Here is an 18,435-nt window from a genome sequence, read left to right on the forward strand (position 1 = left end):
AGGCCCGAGTCCCGAATTGGTTACCCGCGCGGCCGCCGCCAAGTTGAGACCATTGGACCATGGAGGCGGCGGCGGCGGCGTCCGCGGCTCTGGGGTTCCTGCTCCTGGCCATGGCGGGAGCCTCGTCCAGGGATGAGGCCCGGGAGGCGGAGGCCGTGCGGGCGCTGCTGGCCCGGCTGCTGGGGCCCGGGCCAGCGGCCGCCTTCTCGGTGTCGGTGGAGCGCGCCCTGGCGGCCGAGTCCGGCCTGGACACCTACCGCCTGAGCGGCGGCGGCGCCGGGGCGCAAGTGCGGGTGGTCGGCTCCACGGGCGTGGCCGCTGCCGCGGGCCTGCACCGCTACCTGCGCGACTTCTGCGGCTGCCACGTGGCCTGGTCGGGCTCTCAGCTGCACCTGCCGCGGCCGCTGCCCGCTGTGCCGGAGGAGCTGACCGAGGCCACGCCCAACAGGTACCGGCGGGACGCGCCCGTCGGCTCCCCTGCAGCTGCCTCCCGCCGCCGGCCCGGCTCACACCTGGCTGAGGTCCCCGCCCCTCCGCAGCGCCAGGCTGGTAGGAAGCGCTGGCCTTAGGGTCGCACCACTCTGGCTTCAGATCCTAGCTCTGCCTTGCCCAAGTAACTCAGAAAGAATCTAGAGGATTGGGCTGGAAATAAATGATGCAGATTTAATTATTCAAGAGTTTTAGGGTTTCTAAACCAGAAACACAAGTAGGCAATACCCAGAGTGTTCCCAAGAAGAAAAAAGCTAAGAGTTCTTATAGTAAAAAGGTGCATTCTTGCGAAGTCAGATAAGATTGGAAGCATTCCAGGTGGTATGGCCCTATACGTAAAAGGTACATTCTTGAAAAGAATCGTCTTGCATTCTTAACCTCTGGATTGGTTCCAGATGGTTATCCTGTGGGCTGAATATGACCATTTTTTCCTTAGTCCCTCAGGGGTAATCAGAGGGTTATCTGGAGGTTAGCTGTATATCCAGACATTGATGCACGACTGAAAAGACTGAAAGTCTAAGTTCTGCCTTGGCAGGGTGGCGCACTGGTTAGAGCGTAGGCCCTGGACTGAAGGGTCGCTTGTTCAGTTCTGGTCAAGGGCAGGTACCTCGGTTGCAGTCTTGATCCCCACGGTGGTGGGGGGCAGTGGGCCAGACAGCCAATCCATGGGTCTCCCTCATATCGATGTCTCCCCCCCCCTCCACCTCGCCCCTTCCCTCCACTCTCTAAAAAAATCAATGGAAAAAAATATCCTCGGGTGAGGATTTAAAAAAAGAGTCTGCTCTGCAGGGCTAGAGGGCCCTGGTGGAGTGCTGGGAGCAGGCAGCGGGCGCCTCGGAAGCTCAGGTCCTGAGTCTTAGCTCTACTGGGGGTAGATCCCCAAGCAAAGCAGTAGAGGGGCCACGTTGGAACCCCTCACCTCTGGGCCAGATCTGGGTTCAGGCTGCCCTCTGTGCTATGTCAGGATGATGGATGTCAGGGGTGAGGGACATCTGTTTTGCACTGAGGGACACGCCCCAGCTCATGTTCCTGCCTACAGGTACCGCTATTACCAGAATGTGTGCACGCAAAGCTACTCCTTTGTGTGGTGGGACTGGGCCCGCTGGGAACAGGAGATTGACTGGATGGCACTGAATGGCATCAACCTGGCGCTGGCCTGGAGCGGCCAGGAGGCCATCTGGCAGCGGGTATGTGCGCACCACACGGGCCACCCCAGGTGTCCCTACCCCACATCAGCACAGTGTCTGGCACACAGAGAATAAGGGCTCCAGAAGTGTTTGTAGCGTGCATGATGGCTCTAGCCCTCTGGAAACAGCTTCCACTGCTGAGACAAGCAGGAAGGAGTGCTTCCCAGCACCCCACTGTAAACCCTTTAAGAAGTCCAGTCAGCTGCTTCTATAGATTCTGTGTCATTAGCAGTCCTTGATCTGCCTTATCCTTTCCATCCTTAGTCATGGTCCTAGTTCAGGCTCTCATGCCCTCCCCCTGGATTTCCACGAGAGCCTCTGAACAGGACTCCTGGCCTTTCAAGTTCCTCTATCTGGTCAAGACCTTCCACTAACACACTCAGGAGTGCCCCATTGCCGGGCTTGGGAGCTTCCATCCTTGGGGCTGCTTAAGCTTCCCACAGGGCTGTCCTCACCCATCACTCTAGCCAGCCTTGCTCCATGAAGACGTCTAAGACCCCTTCCTTGTTTTGGGGAGAGCCCCTTTGTGCCTCACTTCACCTGTGTGACAAGGGTGACACTAGTAAGCTCACATGTTCACAGATCTATTTCTGCTGGACTGTGGGCTCCTTGCAGGCAGAGATTGCATTTTGTCTTAGTAACTGTAGGGCACCCCATAGAGAAAAGATGAGTGAATGTTCAATGAATCAATGAAAGGAGATGAAGTATTTATGTGTGTGGGGATTGCCTTCCTTCTCAGGTGTACCTGGCCTTGGGACTGACCCAGTCAGAGATTGATGAGTACTTCACCGGTCCTGCCTTCCTGGCCTGGGGGCGCATGGGCAACCTGCACACCTGGGGTGGCCCCCTGCCCCACTCCTGGCATCTCAAGCAGCTTTACCTGCAGGTAAAATAATGGGGAAGAGAGGGGATAGAATTGGTCCTGGACAGCCACAGGCCAAGGGAGGGTGGTATTTGGCCAGACTCAAGGCTCCTAACTGGATCTTGGGGACTCCGTGTGCCCTGGGGGAGTAAGGGCCTCCCATCTCGGGCCATGCTCACCATTTCCCCTCCCATTCTTCCCAGCATCGGATCCTGGACCGGATGCGCTCCTTCGGCATGATCCCTGTGTTACCTGCATTCGCAGGGCATGTCCCCAAGGCTATAACCAGGTGAGCCTCCCTCCTCTGTGCCCTCACCTCCCACTCAGCTCAGAGACAGAACTTATTTTCCCCTGCAAGGTATGATTTAAAGAAAAACTGAAGCTCTAGATGTAGGCCCTGGCTTGATTCCAGGCTCTGCTATCCACTAGCCATGTGACCTTGGACGGATTATATGACTACTCTGCGCCTCAGTGGCCTCACTTGTCAAATATACATGGCTTGGCACAGAGACTTAGAAAAAGGCAGCTCTTATGAGGAGTAGTAGGGGTGCACTGGTCTCTGTCCTTCCTGCTCCTTTGCTCCTCTGTGCTACCCACCCATCCTCTCCTGTGGCTGGGAAAAATCTTCAAGGCCCAACCGAGACCTCCCCTCCTTCAGGAAGCCTTGCTGGGGCCCCCAGCATTGGTCACCACCTCCTTCATTCCCATGAGCACCTGGTTTCCTCCACTCTCACAGTACTAAGTGCATGCTGCTGGCCTCATTGGCCACCCCTTCATCTCTCCCACCGAGTGGCAGGAGCCTCATGCATACATTCAGTGAATGTTTGTCAGGCTCTCTGGAACTACCAGACCAGGCTCTGTGCTGGGCCTTGGGAATGCAGCGACAAAGGTGCACTGAGTTCCTGTCCCTGGAGTGAGATAGGTTGGCAGGGGCTGCAATACAGTGATAGGGCCCACTTCTCTGTCAAGGTCACTTCTGCCTGGGGAAGAGGAGCCGCAAGGGCTCAGAGCAGAGGCAGTACTGGGCCAGACCTTGAAAAATGAGTGTTGCTTGTTTCAGCCAGTGGGAGGGGCGAGACAGCAAAAGCTTTCCAGATTAGGTAAAACGTAAAAGATATCAAGGAGTAATGAGCTGGGTGAGCAGAGGGGGGAGGAAAGGACTCCAGGCATGGAGCACAGTATGTGTAAAGGCATGGAGGCATGAGACACCAGGATGAGTTCCAGGAGTTGCAGATAACTGAATGAGGCTGGCAGTGAATACTGTGTCAGCCTGCATTAAATGTCTGGACTGTTCCCACCCCCAACTAGGGTGTTCCCTCAGGTCAATATCACCCAGATGGGCAGCTGGGGACACTTCAACTGCTCCTACTCCTGCTCCTTCCTTCTGGCTCCAGAAGACCCCCTGTTCCCTATTGTGGGGAGCCTCTTCCTGCGGGAGCTGACCAAAGAGTTTGGCACAGATCACATCTATGGGGCCGACACTTTCAATGAGATGCAGCCCCCATCCTCAGAGCCCTCCTACCTCGCTGCAGCCACTGCCGCCGTCTACCAGGCCATGATTACAGGTTTGCTGCCAGGGGGAGGTGGGGAAGGGGAGCCCTGGACCCTCAGGGAGGTAGGGCTGGGAGAAGGGACTGGGAATAGTAACACCTGAGTGTGACACATGGCACTTTACAGTTTACCAAGCACTTGTACACGCATGTCATCTTATTTAATCACCCTGGTTGAGAGGTGAGCTCTGGAACCAGGCAACCTGCTCAAACCCTGGCACTGGCACTTCCTGCCTGTGACTTGCAAAGTTACCTCCCTCCCAGTCAGTGCCTCAGTTGTTTCATCTATAAAATGGGGCTCTCTTATAAGTAGAATGATGCCTGGCTCAGAGTAAAGCGTCATTAAGTGCTGGCTATTGAAAATACAGGGGTGCGCAAAAGTAGGTCTACAATTGTGAGTACGTGAAATAGTTTGTTCTTGTATTATTACTTATTTATTAATTATTGTATCATTGGTTACAGTGTAAACCTACTTTTGCCCACCCCATATTTTATTTGGTTGCTACCTCCAGCTGAGGTACGGAAAGCAGCCAGAGGATAGGGAATGTACCTAAAACTGGTAGGTGTCCTTCCTGGTACACAAATGTAAACCCAGTGCTTCTTCCTGCCACTTACAGGGGAGGGGTAGAAAGGAGCCAGGTCAGAAGTGTCTTGGTGGGGAGGCCTGTGTGTGAGCCAGAGAGGGAACCAATTCGCTCAGAGTTACTTGAACAGCACTACTCCAAGTCTGATTCAGCCCAGAGCCTGTCAGGTCTGCAAATACAACCTCCGTCTTTTCCCTTCCCATTCCTGAGTCAGAATGACCAGGGCTGGAGCCCATGAATGTGTGTGTGAACCAGCCCTCTGGGTAATTCCCATTTCCACAAAGCTTGATAACAGTATCCTAGAGCTCCCAGTGGGGGAGGAGGAGGAGATGGGAAGGGTGTGTGTGATGAAGTGCCCGGCTGGTTGGCAGTCCAGGGGAAGGAAGTGTCCTGTGACAGAGTCATTTAACTTCTCTGGACCTCTGTTTCCTCTCTATAGAATGAGGGTAAATGTCCCCCTGACCCTCTCTCTTCTCATCATCTTCTTCTCTATTCCCCCCACCCCAACCACAGTGGACCCTGACGCCATATGGCTCCTCCAAGGCTGGCTCTTCCAGAACCAGCGTCAGTTCTGGGGCCCTGCCCAGGTGGAGGCTGTGCTCAGGGCAGTGCCCCGTGGCCGCCTCCTGGTTCTGGACCTGTTTGCTGAGAGCCAGCCTGTGTACAACCGCACAGCCTCCTTCCAGGGCCAGCCCTTCATCTGGTGCATGCTGCATAACTTTGGGGGCAATCACGGCCTGTTTGGGGCCCTAGAGGCTGTGAACCAAGGCCCCACTGCCGCCCGCCTCTTCCCCAACTCCACAATGTTAGGCACGGGCATAGCCCCTGAAGGCATTGGCCAGAACGAAGTGGTCTATGCCCTCATGGCTGAGCTGGGCTGGCGAAAGGATCCAGTTACAGATCTGGGGGCCTGGGTGACCAGCTTTGCAGCCCGGCGGTATGGAGTCTCCCATGGGGGCGCAGAGGCAGCATGGAGGCTACTTCTCAGGAGTGTCTACAATTGCTCTGGCGAGGCCTGCAGGGGCCACAATCGTAGCCCACTGGTCAGGCGGCCATCCCTGAAGATGGTTACTACTGTCTGGTACAACCAATCAGATGTGTTTGAGGCCTGGCGGCTGCTGCTAACAGCCACCCCCACCCTGGCCAGCAACCCATCCTTCCGCTACGACCTGGTGGACATCACTCGCCAGGCGGTCCAGGAGCTGGTCACCTTGTACTATGAGGAGGTGAGGACTGCCTACCTGAACAAGGAGCTGGTTCCCCTGCTGAGGGCTGCAGGCATCCTAGCCTATGAGCTTCTGCCCTCACTGGACAACATACTGGCTAGTGATGGCCACTTCCTGCTGGGCAGCTGGCTGGAGCAGGCCCGGGCAGCAGCAGTCAGTGAGGCCGAGGCCCATTTCTATGAACAGAACAGCCGCTACCAGGTGACCCTTTGGGGGCCAGAGGGCAATGTTCTAGACTATGCCAACAAGCAGCTGGCAGGACTGGTGGCTGACTACTACACCCCCCGCTGGCAGCTGTTCATGGAAATGCTGGTTGAAAGCCTGGCCCAAGGCATCCCCTTCCAACAGCACCAGTTTGAAAAGAACGCCTTCCAGCTGGAACAGACCTTTGTCCTCAGCACAAAGAGGTATCCTACGCAACCCCAAGGTGACACTGTGGACCTGGCCAAGAAGCTCTTCCTTAAATATTACCCCCGGTGGGTGGCTGGCACCTTGTGACAGATTAACCACCCCTGGGCCATGTTCTCCCCAAACTCCAGGCCTGAGCAGGCTCCTGGGGTCTGGAGCTGGGCAAGTGTCACTGGAGGTCCCCAGGCCTTGGTGAAGGAACTCAAGACCTGCCAGTGGGATCAAGGGTAGGAGATTTGGAGGGAAGTGAGCTGCCCTCCCCCCACCACCCCAAATTTGGGATCAAAGTACTGTTTAGTACAACTTAATAAACTGGTGAATCACCTGGGCCCCTGTGTCTGAATGTCACTGCTACAATGCCTGGGATGACTCGGGGTTATAGCATGGACACTGGTGTGAGCCCAGTTCTCCCTGCCCCCTTGCCTTGGTCTCCTCATTTTTAATACTAACCCCTGACCTTTGAACTGAGAATGCCTTCCCAAAGCATTTCCTTTCATACCCTCAACAACAAACTTTGGAAACTATCATTGTCCATGTGGGACAGAGACATGCCCGAAGAAAGATCTGCGCAGGACACTCAGTGCCCACGTGGGAGCCCACACCTCCTGATTGCAAAGCTTCGCCCAACCTCTGACCAGTAACTAAAGAAGGGTGTTCCAAGTAGTGGCCTCATCTCTACGGTGACCTAGAGCAGAGTGGGGAGAGCAGGCCAGGGACCTCTGGAGAGTTCAGCCTTGAGGTGGTGCTGAAGACACAACAAGGGGTGGGTACCTCTGGGGGCAGAGGCGGAGCGAAGTAGGTGATATCTAATCCAGAGACTGGAGCTTAGCACTGCCAGAGCCTCTCCCACACACCTCTCCCCATGGACCGCACAGTGGTGCTCATCACTGGCTGCTCCTCGGGCATCGGCCTGCACCTGGCCCTGCGCCTGGCATCAGACCCGTCCCAGAGCTTCAAAGGTACATGTGGAGATTGGGATGGGAGCAGCCCCTGGTCCAAGGGGACCTAGGTAAGTTAAGCAGGACATTCAGATCCTCGTCTCGGCCCCAACCTCCAGTGTATGCCACTTTACGGGACCTGAGCACACAGGACCAACTGTGGGAGGCAGCCAGGTCCCAAGGGTGCCCTCCTGGCTCCCTGGAGACGTTGCAGCTGGATGTGCAGGACGCAGATTCCGTAGCTGCTGCCAGGGCACGTGTGACAGAGGGCCACGTGGATGTATTGGGTGAGCCTCCCCAAAACACATATGCAAGAGCCTTCCCTGCCCGGTGTCCAAACCAAGGTGTCTTGAGGCCCAGGGAACACAAGGGACCAACTGGGGTGGAGGGTGGTGCATGAGACACATGGGGTCGGACCTCTTCCCTCAGTGTGCAATGCCGGCCGGGGCCTGCACGGGCCGCTGGAGGCGCACTCAGCTGATGCCGTGGGCTCTGTGCTGGACGTGAACTTGGTCGGGATGGTGCAGATGCTTCAGGCTTTCCTGCCAGACATGAAGCGCCGCCGCTCAGGACGTATATTGGTGACTGGGAGCATGGGAGGCTTGATGGGTGAGTGGGGTGAGTCACGAGGGGCTGGGCCAGGTTCAGTCGCACTGTGCGCCCACAGTGGGCTTTCTGGGGATGCGCTCCCATAGGAGTCTCAGCAGCCTCATCTCCCCTCAAAGGGCTGCCCTTCAACGCCGTTTACTGTGCCAGCAAGTTTGCAGTCGAAGGTTTATGTGAGAGCCTGGCTGTTCTGCTGCCTCCCTTCGGGATCCAGTGAGTCACGCCCTGCCCTTAGAACCCCCTGAACCCTGACTTTGGGAACCCCCATATCCCTTCTGGGAGCTGCTCCAGGTGTTCTCCCCGGCCTCTCCCTACTGCAGCCCATGTTTGTTGTGTGCCAGGCACTGTACTGGGCCCATGCTCATGAGGTGTCTGTACTATTATTGGGAAACTCAGTCCCAGAGAGATTAGCTGACTACCCCAAGGTCACACAGTAGACCCAGCCAAGTTGGAATTCTGCCACTAGAGTCACTCTCACACCTTCAGATGGAAGTGGGAGGGCTGTTCAGGCAGTGAACCACTTTTCTAGCACTGTGGTTAGCCTAAGCTCCCGCCGCCTGCCGGTGCAGGTGTGCAGACCTTTCCCACCCTCCCTCTGGCCTCTGTGCCACAGTGGCTGGGTCTGGGGGCCAGGTCCGGGGCCCTGTTCGCATTGGCCCTCAGCCCACTCGCCACTCTCTCCGGTCACCAGCGTGAGCCTCATCGAGTGCGGCCCAGTGCGCACTGCCTTCCCGGAAAAGGTCCAGGACGGCCTCGACGTGGTGCTGGAGGGTGCAGACGCCCAAACCCGAGACCTTTTCTCCCAGTACCAGCGCCACTTCGAGCAGGTCTTCCGTGAGGGGGCACAGGACCCAGAGGAGGTGACAGAGGTAGGTGCCAGGCAGGGCTCTGGGAGCGAGGCGGCACTCGAGTCCTGGGTTTCGCATCCAGCCCCAGCCAGGGCGCTTCCTCTCCCCCGCAGGTCTTCCTCACAGCCCTGCGCTCCTCGCAGCCAGCCCTGCGCTACTTCACCTCCGAGCGCATCCTGCCCCTGGTGCAGCTGCGCCTCGCCGACCCCAGCGGCTGCAGCTATGTCGCTGCCATGCACCGTGCAGTGTTCAGTGACAAGCCCGCTGCGGGTCCAGATGGTGCCCAGACGGAGGCCCGAGTGGGAGAACTGGGAGGCCCTGAGCTCAGCGCTTCCCCAGCTGCCCTGAAATAAAGGCCTGGTCCCCGTGGTCTCCCTCTCTCTCCTTTGCGCCCAGGGGATGTGCGGTTCTGGGGAATGGAGCGGGACTGCACTGCCCTGGCGCGTGCAGCCGGTGGGCATACTTGTTAGGCCGGGTTACACCTACCTGGAAACCTCCCCGAATGAGGGAAGAGCTAGCCCCGGTCCGGCCTCAAGTCCACTGCTCTTATCTGCAGCGGTAGGAGTTAGGCAGGCTTGGATGGGAGGAAAGTCTGGTTGTGACTCAGTCCCCGCTAGTCATGGGACCTCAGGCCAGTTCTTTACTTTCTCTGACTCTGTTTTTTTAATCTGTAAAATGGGTATAATCCCTGTATCAAGGACCGTAGTGAGAATGAATTGAGATAATGCCTGAAAGTGCTGGTATAGAGGTCTTCATAGCAGGCACAGTTATTACTACTACTAGTGGCATTACTAGTCTTGTCATTGTATTCCCGTGAGGAAGCCGGAGATGTAAGGAAGAAACTGGGCCAAATGAATTAAAAGGAGACAGCCCCACTCCCCCTCCTCCTTGCCCCCTGCCCTAGACAAAACTCAGCAGAGAGATCCCCACCAGCCTAGAAGCTGCCTCTCACCAGGAGGTTTAGCTGAGGCTCCAGGCCTGGCTGTTCTGTTCAGTGGTCTGTCCTTCCTGAAGCCAGCGAAGGAGCTAGAGTGGCAGGAGCCACTGAAAGGGCCTGCAGGGTTGTGGAGCCAATCTCCTAGCTCCCTCCCAGGTTGGGTACTGGAGGAAGGGTGAACAGACAGAAACTAGGTGAAGAGGTCGCAGGCAGAGGAAAGGGGCAAGGGTGCCCTGGAGGGGATGGTACTGAGGGGAGACTAGGAGTGGGGAGGGGATAACCAGGGGCATGGCTGCAGAGCGTCTGGAAGTGGACTTACAATAAAGAGGGACCCACTGGGGTTCCTAGGGCTTTGTGTGGGACCTTGGGGGAAGGTGGCACTCATCTTGACCTGCCCCTACCTCCAGATAATGATCTGATCTGGGCCTTTGGACTGCCCGCTGCTTCTGCTCCTGGGGGAAGGTTTAGGAAGGGGCCTTGGCCACCCTGTCCTTACCTATCTACCTGCCCTGTTGGTCCAGATGAGTCTGTTGTCCCTGAAGCATCCAGGAAAGTCACAGGAAAGGGTCAGGGCCAAAGTGACATGCAACTCTGAGACATGGGACCTCTTCTCCCTCTCCCTCTCTAAAATCAATAAAAACATTTTTAAAATAATCTCTTTAAATTCTCAGTTTAAAAAAAAAAAAAAAAAGCCCTATAGCCAAACCCCTTGTGATTTTAATGCTTACAGTATTTTGGCAGCTAGAATTAAGTAATTTTAATTCTTACTTAGGGCTTTGTTCAAATGTTAACCACTCTCCTTGATCAACCCCCTTTGTTCTCAGGAATGTAGTAATAAGTTGCTGATGTGGTGGTATCTCTTTGCCAAGCTGGGGGAGATAACTTCAGGGGCAGGAAGAGATTTATGAGTTTGTTTGCAGAAGGAAAGAATATCTTCAAGGTAGCTATGACCAGCTGCTGCTACCCAGGAGTCTGATGCAGAAAAATTATCTGTGATTAAAGAAACACTTTTCTCTCAGTTCCCTGAAACTCCCCCTCCCTTACTCCCTAGCCACAAAAAAACTCCCTCTTTTGCTTTTGGGGAGTGATGGATTTGAGTGATCTTGCTCTCCCATCCTCTCACTTTGTCAAGTTGAATAAACCTTTCTGTATCTCCAAGCACTGATGTCTCAGTGTTTTGGCCTATTAGCACATCAGGTACATGAGCCTGAATTTTGGGAGGTGATTCAGTAACAGTGCCATGACTTTGAATACCATTTACATGATGATGACCCCCCCAAACAAAAAAACTCCACATATCTCCAACTCCATTGTCTCCCGCAAACTCCAGGCTTACGTATATCCAACTGCCTGCTCAATGTCTTGTTGCCTAACAAACTTAATGTGTGCAAAGCCCAATTTCTGATTTCCAGCCCTTTCAGTCTTCCCTACTTCAGTACATGACAACTCCATGCTCCCAATTGCTTGGTCCAAAAACCTTAGATACCTCCTGACTTCAGTCTCTCTCTGTCTCATCCCTCAACCAATCCAGCAAATACTGACAGCTCTACTTTCAATCTTTAAGGCATATTTGGAAATTACCCTAGTCCATGCACTATCATCTCTCCTGGATTTTTGCAATAGCTTCCTAACTGGTTTCCCTGATTCCACCCTTACCCACCAACAGCAAAGTTTCCACAGTGCAACCAGAATGATCTTTTAAAAATGAAAGTATAGCCCTAGCCAGTTTGGCTCAGTGGTTAGAGTGTTGGCCCATGGACTGAAGGGACTCAGGTTCAATTCCGGTCAAAGTCACGTATGTCAGTTGCAGGCTAGGTCCCTGGCCCCAGTCAAGGTACATGCAGGAGGCAACCAGTCAATGTGTCTCTCTCACATCAATGTTTTTTCTCTCTCTCTCTCCCTTCCACTCCCTCTGAAAGACAATTGGAAGGAATATCCTTGGGTGACGATTTTAAAAAAAGAAAGTCTAAAAAAAAAAAAATGTGTACTCATTTCATGCCTCTGCTCAAAACACCTTCAGTGGCTTCCTTTCTCAGTAAAATATAAGGTTTTCCCCCAAGGCTTCCCAACACCTTTGTTGATCTGGCCTCACCTCCTTTTTTACTGTCTTACTATTCTCCCTCCTCTGTCTACCAGCCCGAAGCGGGCAGAGTTGTGAACAGCTGCACATCCTTTCTAATCTCAGCTCTTCTTCCAACTTTCCAACTCAAGTGTCAGGCCTCTGGTTGGGCATTGGTAGCCAGTCAAAGTGCCCACAGTAGAGGCCAGCCCACTGGAGCAGCCATTGGGTTCCCTTCTTTGCCACAGTGCACTATGTGCAGTTCCTCAAACAAGCACATTAGACCTGCTGGAGTTTGGGGTGTCCCCGTACTCATATGGTGGTCCACAAGCATCTAACATACAACCCCTTCCCCGCCCCCCCCCATTGCAGAGGTCAATGGCCAACCTGAATTTCCCTAGCAGATGCCTCTTTCCCAAGGCCCGTTTCTTCAGTCTCCTAGATGGCTTGCCAATTTTTGGTTTACAACCTGGGGAGTTCCCCGGGTGGAATCTGAAACTGGTTCCCCGTACCCAGAGGGTGCAGAATGAGGCAGACCGCTCCAGATTAGTGGGTAGCAGGGGTTTTTTATTTATTTTGTTTTTCAGTTACAGCTTACATGCAGTATTATTTTGTATTAGTTTCAGGTGTACAGCACAGTGGTTAGGTGGCAGGTTTAATAAGCAAGAAGAAAACTTACAAGACTTGTCCTGGGCGGACACAAAACAAGTAGATCTCTGCATCAGCCCACCAGAATCCTACAAGTTTTAGGGAGGCTTTAACTAGGTTCAGTCACACACAGCGTCCAGATGGTTTCAACACCTTGCTTTCTCAAGGCTTCGTCCTTGAAGACAGCTCCCACTGTGAGAATGGTGCAGAGCATACATTCCCAGGACAGAAGAGGGGGTGAGGAGCTTCCTAATGCCTAGGTCCAGCTCAAGGGTTAACCAGCAGTTGCTGTCTCAGTGCTCTATTCCAAAAGTGACTTGGTATAGGAAAGGGAGGCTGTGTGTCCAGATGTTTCAGAGCAGTTCCTGACAGTCTTTGCAGTTTGCTTCTTCAAGCTGCTCCTCTACTTACTTATTCATTTATTTTTATTGCTTTCAGAGAAAGGGAGAGGGAGAGAGAGTCATTGATCCGCTGCCTCCTGCACGATCCCCGCTGGGATCCGGCAGGAGCCCTCACCAGGTATCAAACTGTTATCTCCTGGATCCTAGGTCAATGCTCAACCGCTGAGCCACGCTGGCCCGGCAAACTGCTCCTCTCTTTAAAATCCAGCTTAAGATGCCTCCTACAAGAAGCCTGACCTCAGTGCCTTTGTGGCTCTATAACATTCCATCCTTGACTTCAGAGGCCAATCCAGGTTCTGTGGGGCCAGAGGCTCATACACCTTGGGGGGACCTCTTTAAGCGTACAAAAACAATCACGTAAGTGTGAAAGTTAGCATTTATTTTGTTTGGGAAAATAAACCACAGCACATTCCTGGAATCCTGGAGACTGGTTTCCCTTCTTTTTGAGGATCTCCATAGACAATTGACCTGAAATGTTTCCTGATGGCAACCTGGCTTCCCCCCTCATGGAGACTACCAATTCCAGCTTTTCCAGCACTCATTCGCTTCACAGTAAACCCTCGCCTACCGCTCTTGCCCGTTTTTTTCCTGCCACAAAGACCATCTTCTGGCGGCTCTACTGAGCTCACACACAGCGCTCCCGCCTCCTGCAAACTAGCGCATCACTGGTTTTGTGGGATGTGTAGCGAAGGCACAAGACACGGCGTCTCTCATTACCTCCCTATATGTTCCTATAATGTACAGAACCTCAATTTTCCCATCTGTGAAATGGGGACTTGGACAGGGTTTTCCAGTGGCCTCCTACGTGAGGATCCTCGGACTGAGGGGAGCCAGGAGGACTCCGGAACGCGGCGCCCTAATTTAAGCGCTACCCTGTGACACACCCCACCCCCTGATGACCTGGCTGAAGCCAGCTTTTCTCTCGGGGTCTGAATGGTATCCGCGAAACGCACCTTCAAGCTAGCCTTGCCGTCCCCCGCACAGCCCCGGTGCGGCTCAGGTCAGGGAGGAGGGACTCACCCACCCATCTCCCAAGCCTCGGAGCTCGGCCCCATCCCACTGGCAGAACGACCCGTGAGAAATCTCGCGAGAATCGCGCTCCCGACAGACTCGAGATTTTTGGCCTTTCCCGGATTCCGTAGCTCGGAGTCCCAGTCCCTAACTAGTGCTTCCGGGTTGCATCCCGGGAAAGCTTCAGTGGTGTTGCGAGTGGAACCAAATACCGGAGGTATCAGTAAGTAGGGGGCCGAACCGAGCCTGAGTGTCTGCCTTTAGTCCCCTCCTTTGCTTCCTTGGAAAGCCTGGTACAGCTTAGCAGGAGGGCCCAGGATTTCTGAATCCCCAGCCCTATGACTCAGGGACTCCTGTCCAGTTTCCTCTCCCAGGATTTCGATTTAGTTCTGCGAGCTCACCTCGCCGTCTGAGAGATGAGGAAACCGAGTCTTACAGCATAGCCCCGAGGCGCAGTTTACCAGGCCCCGTCCCCTCCCCAGGGTTCCTCCCAATGGGCACAGACCCTCTATGTCCCCTGTCTTGGGTCCAAGGTCCCGTACAGATACCGGCCTCAGGCACATCCCCCTCAGTCACCCTCTACTGGTCTCCCTGACTGTCTACAGGCCTAGGCAGCATGGCCTTATTCCGGTCGGGCCTCCTGGTGCTGACGACGCCGCTGGCCTCCCTGGCCCCTCGCCTGGCCCCTATCCTGACTTCTGCGGCCCGGCTGGTGAATCACACACTCTATGTACACCTGCAGCCGGGCATGAGCCTGGAGGGCCCGGCTCAGCCCCAGTCCAGCCCCGTGCAGGCCACATTTGAGATTATCGATTTCATCACAAACTTCTATGCTGGCGCGAACGTGCACTCACACCTGGACATCAGAATCCTGTTGACCAATATCCGAACCAAGAGCGCCTTTCTCCCTCCCCTGGCCAGCTCAGTCCAGAATCTGGCCCACCCGCCGGAGGTGGTGCTGACTGACTTCCAGACCCTGGATGGAAGCCAGTACAACCCTGTCAAACAACAGCTAGAGCGTTACGCCACCAGTTGTTACAGTTGCTCCCCACAACTTACTTCAGTGCTGCTCTACCCCGATTATGGGCCTGGAGAGCTGCCTGCGGAGCCCCTGGATGTCCCCTTATCCTCCACCATCAGGCCATCCTCCCCCATGGCCAGATCTCCAAAGCAGCCGGTGCGTGGCTACCTTCGCGGTGCTGTGGGTGGCACATTTGACCGCCTGCACAATGCCCACAAGGTGTTGCTCAGTGTCGCGTGCATCCTGGCCCAGGAGCAGCTTGTGGTGGGAGTAGCAGACAAAGACCTGTTGAAGAGTGAGTTGGAGAAACACTGGATTAGGGTGGTGGAGGACCCCCAAAACTCCCCTGCCAATGCCAAGATTGAGAAAGGGTGGGGCCATCCATTACTTTCCACCCCTCCCAAATGTCACACACAGTGCCGGGCACTCAGTTGATGCTAAGGAAATTTTGTTAAATGAATAAAAACAGCTTCCTCAATGTGTAGTCTAGTCACCACTCAATCAGAATCCCTGAAATATGGAGCCAAGGAACCCTAAGGTTTGAGACCCTGGGAATAAATGGACAAGTGAGTTGTGGCAGAGACAGTAAGAGGGGTCTCGAGGATGATATGGTTCTTGAAAGTCTCTCTATGGCTCTGATGCCCATTGGCACTGCTAGTTCTCTGGACACATGGCAGCCCTTGCAGTGAGTATTGTGCTTGCCTGCTGCCTGCCTCTCATAGCTTTCCCATCACTGACCACTTCCCAGCTTAGTCCCTTCTTCCTGCCACCCTCCTCTGGAGACAGAATGCTTAAGGACACCCCCAAACTGGCCCGCACTCTTCCTCCCCAGTAAAAAGATCTCACTGTTCTGGGCTCCTTCCTCAGGCAAGTTGCTCCCTGAGCTGCTCCAGCCCTACGCAGAACGTGTGGAACATCTGAGTGAGTTCCTGGTGGACATCAAGCCCTCCTTGACTTTTGATATCATCCCCCTGCTGGACCCCTATGGGCCCGCTGGCTCTGACCCCTCCCTGGAGTTCCTGGTGGTCAGCGAGGAGACCTATCGTGGGGGGATGGCCGTCAACCGCTTCCGCCTTGAGAATGTAACCTGTGAGGGAGATTGGCAGAGGGAGTGGATGGGAACGGGGAAGGCCATTGGGGGTGGGGGGCGGCTACTGGAAGTACCATGACCCCAGAGGAGGGAAGAGAGGGCTCAAGGTGGTAGAAAGAGGCAAAGAGGAACTGGTTCTCGGGTTGTCCTTTGAGGCAAGCTCTACCTCTGGGGTAAGTAGGGGAGGCTAAGGGGCAAGTTGGGTATCTATTTGCCCTTCTTCACCTCACCCCTCCTTCCCTCACCTCACCCCTTCTCTACTTCAGGACCTGGAGGAGCTTGCCTTGTTCCAGATACAGCTACTGCAGGACCTAAGCCATGAGGAAAATGAAGAGGGCAAAGTCAGCTCCTCCAGCTTCCGCCAGCGAATGCTGGGAATCTTGCTTCGGCCTCCAGATGTAAGCATGTCCTCCCTTCCTCCCAGCTCCTGGATGGGCTGGAAATGCTGGAAGGTAGATACTGAAGGATTCAGCTCAAGCATGAGCCTGAGGACCCTAGTAACTGGAGTTCCTCATATCTACCCCCAGATTAGGCCAGAGCTCCCCCCGTGTCTCTACGTGATTGGACTGACAGGCATAAGTGGCTCTGGCAAGAGTGCAGTAGCTCAGCGGCTGAAGGGCCTGGGGGCATTTGTCATCGACAGTGACCAACTGGGCCATCGGGCCTATGCCCCAGGTGGTCCTGCGTACCAGCCCGTGGTGGAAGCCTTTGGAACAGGTAATAACTGGAGAGGGCTGGAGGTCGCCTGAAGTGAGGAGGTGGCCTGGTCTCCTTGCCCAGTCCTCTGTCTCTGTCATCTAGATATTCTCCATAAAGATGGCATTATCAACAGAAAGGTCCTGGGCAGCCGGGTGTTTGGGAACAAGGTAAATACACACCTCTGCGAATGTTCTCAGCTGCTATAGACCTAGGGGTTGGGACCCAATGGAGCTCTCTGATCTGGCTGAGAATGCCAATCTCCATCTATTCCCAACTACCTCATTTCTCGGGCTGGCTCTATCTCCAAGGAGAGGAACCACTGCCCACTCCCTCTATCTTGCTCCTCAGAAGCAGCTGAAGATGCTCACGGACATTATGTGGCCAGTTATCGCAAAGCTGGCCCGAGAGGAGATGGATCTGGCTGTGGCTGAGGGTGAGTGGGAGGGATGATGGGAGTGGCTAAGGGACACAGTTAAGCAGATGCCTTCCCTGGGAGTTTCCCCACTCCAAGCCAGACCATCCACTTTCCCAGGGACTATGTTTCATTGTCTCTGAATGGTAGCAAGTGGCAGGGTACTGCTGCCAGTGACTGGAGTCTCCCTACAGGAAAGCGTGTATGCGTGATTGAAGCTGCCATGCTACTTGAAGCCGGCTGGCAGAACATGGTGCATGAGGTGTGGACCATTGTCATCCCTGAAACTGAGGTATCTGGAACCCACCTTCCACTCCATCTCCACTGCAGACTGCATCCTGGCCTGAGCCAGTTGGCTGACAAATGCCATGTCTGTACTCAGGCTATACGACGAATTGTGGAGAGGGATGGCCTGAGTGAGGCTGCAGCTCAGAGCCGGCTGCAGAGCCAGATGAGTGGGCAGCAGCTTGTGGACCAGAGCCACGTGGTGCTGAGCACCTTATGGGAGCCACATGTCACCCAGCGCCAGGTTGGTGCCCAGGGAAAGACTGGGTTGTGGGGAGGGAGTCTACAGCGAGTGCCTGCCTGACTCTGCCTTCTTTTTCTCCTAACATTCTGGCTTGCCCAAAGGTGGAGAAAGCTTGGGCCCTACTGCAGGAGCGCATAGGTGCCATCAAGCCATGACTGATAATGAGTTTTCTGTGGGGCCAGATTGGCCCCTGGAGCTGACGAGAGATCCTGTGGTGAGGAGGAATGGGGGCTTCTGTGCTCACCCTAGCTTGGGCCTAGAGGGCTCTGAGCTAAGCGGGGCAGGGCAGGGCCTGGTGGACACAGGAAGCCTACCCAGCTTGCAGGTGTTGGCCAACACTGAGGATGTGGCCCATGGGGGAACAGCCCCTCTGATATTCCAACCCCATTCTTGCCTACAGGTGTATGATACCTGGGGAGGGGCATGGGTTTGGGGGATGGCAAACACTGGAAATTGTAACAATTAAAGGTTAATGTTTCCAGGTGCTGTCTGTATGGTGTCTGCTTCCTGCTTCAATGCCTCTAAGGTATCTTTGGGACCCTTGAGCCACAGGTGCAGGCCTCAGGCCTAAGGTGGAAGCCAGGAGTACAGTGGTTAAGAGCATGGCCTTTGGAGCTAGTTAGACTGAGGCCAGCCTTGGCCCTATCACGGACTAGCTATTTGCATTTGGACAAGTTACATAGACTTTCTAGGTTCTTCAGTTTCCTATCTATAAAGTAGTATAACTTGGTCAATAGGCTCTTTGAAAGCGTTAATTCCACAAGTACCCAGCTGGACGCTAGGCAGGGTGTCGGAGGACTATTCTTCAACAAGACGGGAGGCCTCTGCCACCGCAGAGCCCGCAGCGTGGTGAAGTGGGACGGGGTGGCCAGGGGGCTGGTGGGCCTGGGGAAACGTCCCCGGGACGGCTAGGCCTGGCAGGGCGCATGT

The 18,435-nt window shown here is 54.7% G+C and overlaps 3 protein-coding genes across 6 annotated transcripts; all 3 read left to right on the forward strand.

Moving 5' to 3' along the window:
• On the forward strand, positions 1-6,634 carry NAGLU (N-acetyl-alpha-glucosaminidase). 2 transcript variants are annotated; one of them, XM_081162661.1, is made up of 6 exons: positions 1-448; positions 1,529-1,676; positions 2,416-2,562; positions 2,742-2,827; positions 3,847-4,103; positions 5,186-6,634. In XM_081162661.1, exons 1-6 carry the CDS (start codon positions 60-62, stop codon positions 6,394-6,396), a joined length of 2,238 nt encoding a protein of 745 aa, XP_081018787.1. In that variant the 5' UTR covers positions 1-59; the 3' UTR covers positions 6,397-6,634. The 2 variants fall into 2 exon arrangements, with proteins under 2 accessions (XP_081018787.1, XP_081018788.1); XM_081162662.1 differs by lacking the exon at positions 1-448 and adding an exon at positions 521-549.
• A 322-nt stretch (positions 6,635-6,956) lies between these two features.
• HSD17B1 (hydroxysteroid 17-beta dehydrogenase 1) lies at positions 6,957-9,520 on the forward strand. Of its 2 annotated transcripts, XM_081162663.1 has the most exons (6): positions 6,957-7,265; positions 7,364-7,531; positions 7,674-7,853; positions 7,970-8,063; positions 8,542-8,719; positions 8,812-9,520. In XM_081162663.1, exons 1-6 carry the CDS (start codon positions 7,169-7,171, stop codon positions 9,049-9,051), a joined length of 957 nt encoding a protein of 318 aa, XP_081018789.1. In that variant the 5' UTR covers positions 6,957-7,168; the 3' UTR covers positions 9,052-9,520. The 2 variants fall into 2 exon arrangements, with proteins under 2 accessions (XP_081018789.1, XP_081018790.1); XM_081162664.1 differs by lacking the exon at positions 7,674-7,853.
• A 4,393-nt stretch (positions 9,521-13,913) lies between these two features.
• COASY (Coenzyme A synthase) lies at positions 13,914-17,995 on the forward strand. 2 transcript variants are annotated; one of them, XM_081115758.1, is made up of 10 exons: positions 13,914-13,971; positions 14,360-15,070; positions 15,643-15,857; positions 16,132-16,263; positions 16,393-16,582; positions 16,667-16,731; positions 16,913-16,997; positions 17,171-17,268; positions 17,359-17,505; positions 17,607-17,995. In XM_081115758.1, exons 2-10 carry the CDS (start codon positions 14,371-14,373, stop codon positions 17,658-17,660), a joined length of 1,686 nt encoding a protein of 561 aa, XP_080971884.1. In that variant the 5' UTR covers positions 13,914-13,971; positions 14,360-14,370; the 3' UTR covers positions 17,661-17,995. The 2 variants fall into 2 exon arrangements, with proteins under 2 accessions (XP_080971884.1, XP_080971883.1); XM_081115757.1 differs by having other exon boundaries at positions 13,917-13,977.
• The last annotated feature ends 440 nt before the right edge of the window (positions 17,996-18,435 follow it).

The sequence above is a fragment of the Miniopterus schreibersii genome, assembly GCF_964146895.1.
Source record: "Miniopterus schreibersii genome assembly, chromosome: 16".
Lineage (NCBI taxonomy): Eukaryota > Metazoa > Chordata > Mammalia > Chiroptera > Miniopteridae > Miniopterus > Miniopterus schreibersii.

Excerpts from the sequence above, each read along its gene's own strand:
- NAGLU (XM_081162661.1), top strand. The coding sequence starts at position 60 with ATGGAGGCGGCGGCGGCGGCGTCCGCGGCTCTGGGGTTCCTGCTCCTG. Across the intron at positions 1,677-2,415 it reads AGGAGGCCATCTGGCAGCGG|GTGTACCTGGCCTTGGGACT; the intron begins GTATGTGCGCAC and ends CTTCCTTCTCAG. Across the intron at positions 4,104-5,185 it reads CTACCAGGCCATGATTACAG|TGGACCCTGACGCCATATGG; the intron begins GTTTGCTGCCAG and ends CCCCAACCACAG.
- COASY (XM_081115758.1), top strand. The coding sequence starts at position 14,371 with ATGGCCTTATTCCGGTCGGGCCTCCTGGTGCTGACGACGCCGCTGGCC. Across the intron at positions 15,858-16,131 it reads ACCGCTTCCGCCTTGAGAAT|GACCTGGAGGAGCTTGCCTT; the intron begins GTAACCTGTGAG and ends TCTCTACTTCAG. Across the intron at positions 17,506-17,606 it reads CACATGTCACCCAGCGCCAG|GTGGAGAAAGCTTGGGCCCT; the intron begins GTTGGTGCCCAG and ends GCTTGCCCAAAG.
- HSD17B1 (XM_081162663.1), top strand. The coding sequence starts at position 7,169 with ATGGACCGCACAGTGGTGCTCATCACTGGCTGCTCCTCGGGCATCGGC. Across the intron at positions 8,064-8,541 it reads CTGCCTCCCTTCGGGATCCA|CGTGAGCCTCATCGAGTGCG; the intron begins GTGAGTCACGCC and ends TCCGGTCACCAG. Across the intron at positions 8,720-8,811 it reads ACCCAGAGGAGGTGACAGAG|GTCTTCCTCACAGCCCTGCG; the intron begins GTAGGTGCCAGG and ends TCTCCCCCGCAG.